This window comes from Helianthus annuus, chromosome 16, assembly GCF_002127325.2.
Source record: "Helianthus annuus cultivar XRQ/B chromosome 16, HanXRQr2.0-SUNRISE, whole genome shotgun sequence".
In the NCBI taxonomy this organism is placed as follows: domain Eukaryota; kingdom Viridiplantae; phylum Streptophyta; class Magnoliopsida; order Asterales; family Asteraceae; genus Helianthus; species Helianthus annuus.
The window spans coordinates 60,973,766-60,977,729 of record NC_035448.2 but is presented as its reverse complement, the minus strand read 5'-3'; the positions used below and the strand labels follow the sequence as shown (position 1 = coordinate 60,977,729).

Genomic DNA, 3,964 nt, shown 5'->3' with positions numbered 1-3,964 from the left:
TGTGCCCACATCTTCGTGAAATTTTCGCCAAAAACGAGACGTGAATCTTGTGTCACGATCCGACAATAGACACGGGTACCCCGTGACGAGCAATTATTTCATTCATATAAATTTCTACCAACTTTTCGGATGAAATAGTTTCTCGTATGGGTAAGAAGTGGGCACTCTTTGTAAGTCGATCGACTATAACCCAGATAGCATCGTGACCTCGTTTCGTTCTGGGAAGCTTAGTAATAAGATCCATGGTTATATCTTCCCACTTCCAAACTGGTATCTCTAAAGATTGCAATTTACCATATGGATTTTGGTGCTCCGCCTTCACTTGGGAACATGTCAAGCACTTAGCCACGTACTTAACAATGTCACGTTTCATTCCAGGCCACCAATATGCTTTCTTTAAATCTTGATACATTTTTGTTGCTCCAGGGTGTACCGTATAACGAGATTTGTGAGCCTCCTCTAGCCATAATGACTTCACCTCGGATAACCAAGGTACCCAGATTCGGCCATACCTGGTCATGATGCCATCAGCATTCATTTTTAACTCCCCAATTAGGCCTTTCATTCTTTCCTTCTTCGGATCACTAATTAAGGATTTTGTTTGGGCCTCTTTGATCAACTCCAACAGTTTAGGGGTGACAGTCATTTTCATTGACTTAACTTGTATGGGTGATGGGTATTCCTTCCGGCTTAACGCATCTGCTACAACATTGGCCTTCCCCGGATGATAAAGGATTTCACAATCATAATCCTTAATTAATTCTAACCACCTTCGTTGTCTCATATTCAAGTCTTTTTGTTCGAAGAAATACTTGAGACTTTTGTGGTCCGAATATATGGTGCATTTAATTCTGTACAAATAATGTCGCCACAGTTTCAACGCAAATACTACTACAGCTAATTCTAGATCGTGTGTTGGGTAGTTGCTTTCATGTGGTTTAAGCTGCCTCGAAGCATAAGCTATCACTTTACCCCGTTGCATTAAAACAGCCCCCAAGCCCTGATGTGAAGCATCCGTGTATATCACCAAGTCTTCTGATCCCTCGGGTAAGGTTAGAATTGGGGCGTCAGACAGCTTACTCTTTAAAGTCTGGAATGATTTTTCTTGCTCAATTCCCCATATGAATTTCTCATTCTTCTTGGTTAGCTTGGTCAAGGGTAACGCTATTTTGGAAAAATCCTGTATAAACCTTCGATAATACCCAGCCAAACCCAGAAAACTCCTCACTTCACTCGGGTTCTTAGGAGGAACCCAGTTCATAACAGCCTCTACTTTAGTTGGATCCACCAAGACACCATCCTTATTAATAACGTGGCCAAGAAATTGCACCTCTCTAAGCCAGAAGGCACATTTGGAAAATTTTGCATAAAGCTTTTCCTTCCGAAGAATCTCTAATACTTCACGCAAATGATTTGCATGTTCGGCTCTACTACGAGAGTAAACCAGGATATCATCTATAAACACTATAACAGACTTATCTAACATGGACCGGCATACTCTATTCATCAGATCCGTGAATGCAGTCGGTGCGTTAGTTAGCCCGAATGGCATTACTAAAAACTCGTAATGCCCATATCGGGTCCTGAACGCGGTTTTTGCAACATCTTCTTCTCGTACCCGAAGTTGATGATACCCCGAGCGCAAATCAATTTTTGAAAACCAACTCGCTCCTTGTAATTGGTCAAAAAGGTCATCTATTCGAGGTAAAGGGTATTTATTTTTCACTGTCAACTTGTTCAACTCTCGATAGTCAATACACATGCGCATCGTGCCGTCTTTCTTTTCACAAAAAGTACCGGGGCTCCCCAAGGCGACACACTCGGGCGTATGAAACCCTTATCGAGTAGTTCCTGTATCTGTGTCATTAGCTCTCGCATCTCGGCGGGAGCTAATCTATAAGGAGCTTTAGCCACTGGCTTGGCACCCGGCTTTAATTCGATTCGGAATTCCACCTCTCGTTCAGGTGGTAATCCCGGTAATTCATCCGGGAACACATCCGGATACTCATTAACCACTTCCACCTCTCCAATTTCAGGTACCTTCTGTCTTGCGTCCACAACGTAAGCCAAGTATGCCTTACCCTCATTCCTTGTGTACTTCACCGTCTCGACAATCGTGCACAGTTTTGTCTCTAACTTTCTTTCCCCACAAATACTTATTCGAGCCCCACTAGGTGAGAATACATGAATGACTTTCGCCTCGCATCGAATTTCCGCGTGATAACGAGATAACCAATCCATCCCTACTACCACTTTGAATTCCCCCAAAGTCATAGGAATGAGATCTATTTCAAATTCTTCGTTTTCTATGGTAATCTTACAATTCTTACAAACTTCACATAACAAATAACTTTTACTATCCGCTACTTCTACTTCTAAGGGTACAGGCATTCGTTCCTTTCTAAAGGAGGGATAACACATAAGTTCGTCTGACACGAAAGATTTGCTAGCACAAGAATCGAATAACACATTCACGGGTATTTGGTTGATTAAGAAAATACCTGATACAACATTCGGTGAAACCTTGGCTTCCTCGGTAGTAATCTGAAACATTCTTCCCCGAGCCTTCTGATTTTCATTCTTCTTTTCATCTTTCTGCCCTTGTTGTTTAAGCTTTGGACATTTAGCTTTTACATGACCAGGAGTGAAGCAATTGAAACACGTCCTCACGGGACTAGGGCACTTAAAATAAGGATGTCCCTCCTGACCACAGTTGTAACACCCCTTCTTTCCCATTAAACATTCTCCGGTGTGAAGCTTTCCACAATTTTTGCATGGAGGAATACTACTTTTAGATCCTCCTTTAGTTCTAGTGTCGTGCTGCTTAGGCTTCTTGGATGGATTCGTAGTTGATGGCTTTTCAGTAGCTCTTTTCTCTCCCCTTTCCACTTGTCGCTTCAGTTCTATCTCCCTATCCCGGGCTAAATTGATAAGTTCACTCAAAGTTTCACACTTCGAAGGGGTAATGAACTCCCTATACTCGGCCTTCAACATTCCATAATACCGGTTTATCTTCATCCTTTCAGACTTGACGAAATCATCACAGAACTTTAACTTATCGAAGAATATGTTGGTAATTTCATCAATAGACTCATTCTGCTGGCGAAGATGCAAGAACTCATCTTGTATTCTATCAATTGCCGATTGCGGGCAATGATATTTTAGGAACAACTCTTTGAATTCTTGCCATGTTAAGGTTTGGAGTCTTACTTCCCCTATCTCTTTACATTGGGTATCCCACCAATCTTTGGCTTGTTGCTGAAGTTGACCCGTAGCAAACATTACTTGATCTTCTTTCTCACATCGACTACGTACAAATACGGCTTCAATGTTTGCTATCCATCTTTGACACTTTATCGGATCCACCTCCCCATTATATGAAAAGGGATTACATGTGACAACTCGTATTTCGAACCCACTTTGTGTAACGTTACGTGCTTATGTGAGCTATATTATTTAATGATTGTTACGATTATGTGCTTTGTGTTATGTAATGTATGTATGTATATAATGGCCCAAACGCACAACATAATCCGAACCGCACAACCATCACTCGAGCGCACAAGGCCTATTGGGCCGTATTGTTGTAACCGAAACCATTAGGCAACCAAAGTGGGCTCGGCCCACCTCTCTAGTCCGGATACATGTTCACGCGTATACACACCTTTGGGGTTTTACTTCTCACAATTCACAATCAAGAAAACACACACAAGTTACAAACCCTAGTCTCTCATTCTCTCTCAAACCCGACGGCGAGCAACCCTTCGGATCGTAGATCTTGCTGTTCATTCGGCTCACCTTCTCTTTGTTTGATTCCAATCGGTTAGTATTTTGTTATTGTTTTCTTATTGAATGATGATATGATTCCATGCTAGATTAAAACTGATTAGGGTTATTGATATGATGAGCAATATGAACTATGTATTGATGTTCTTGTGAATCGGATTTCATGAAAATAACTTAA

General features: G+C 41.5%; 1 protein-coding gene across 1 annotated transcript; it reads right to left on the bottom strand.

Annotated features, from left to right (window-relative positions):
* Positions 1 to 1,737: 1,737 nt before the first annotated feature.
* LOC110881545 lies at positions 1,738 to 3,282 on the bottom strand. Its single transcript, XM_022129768.1, has one exon. The coding sequence runs from the start codon at positions 3,280 to 3,282 to the stop codon at positions 1,738 to 1,740; it is 1,545 nt and encodes a 514-aa protein (XP_021985460.1).
* Between the last annotated feature and the right edge of the window lie 682 nt (positions 3,283 to 3,964).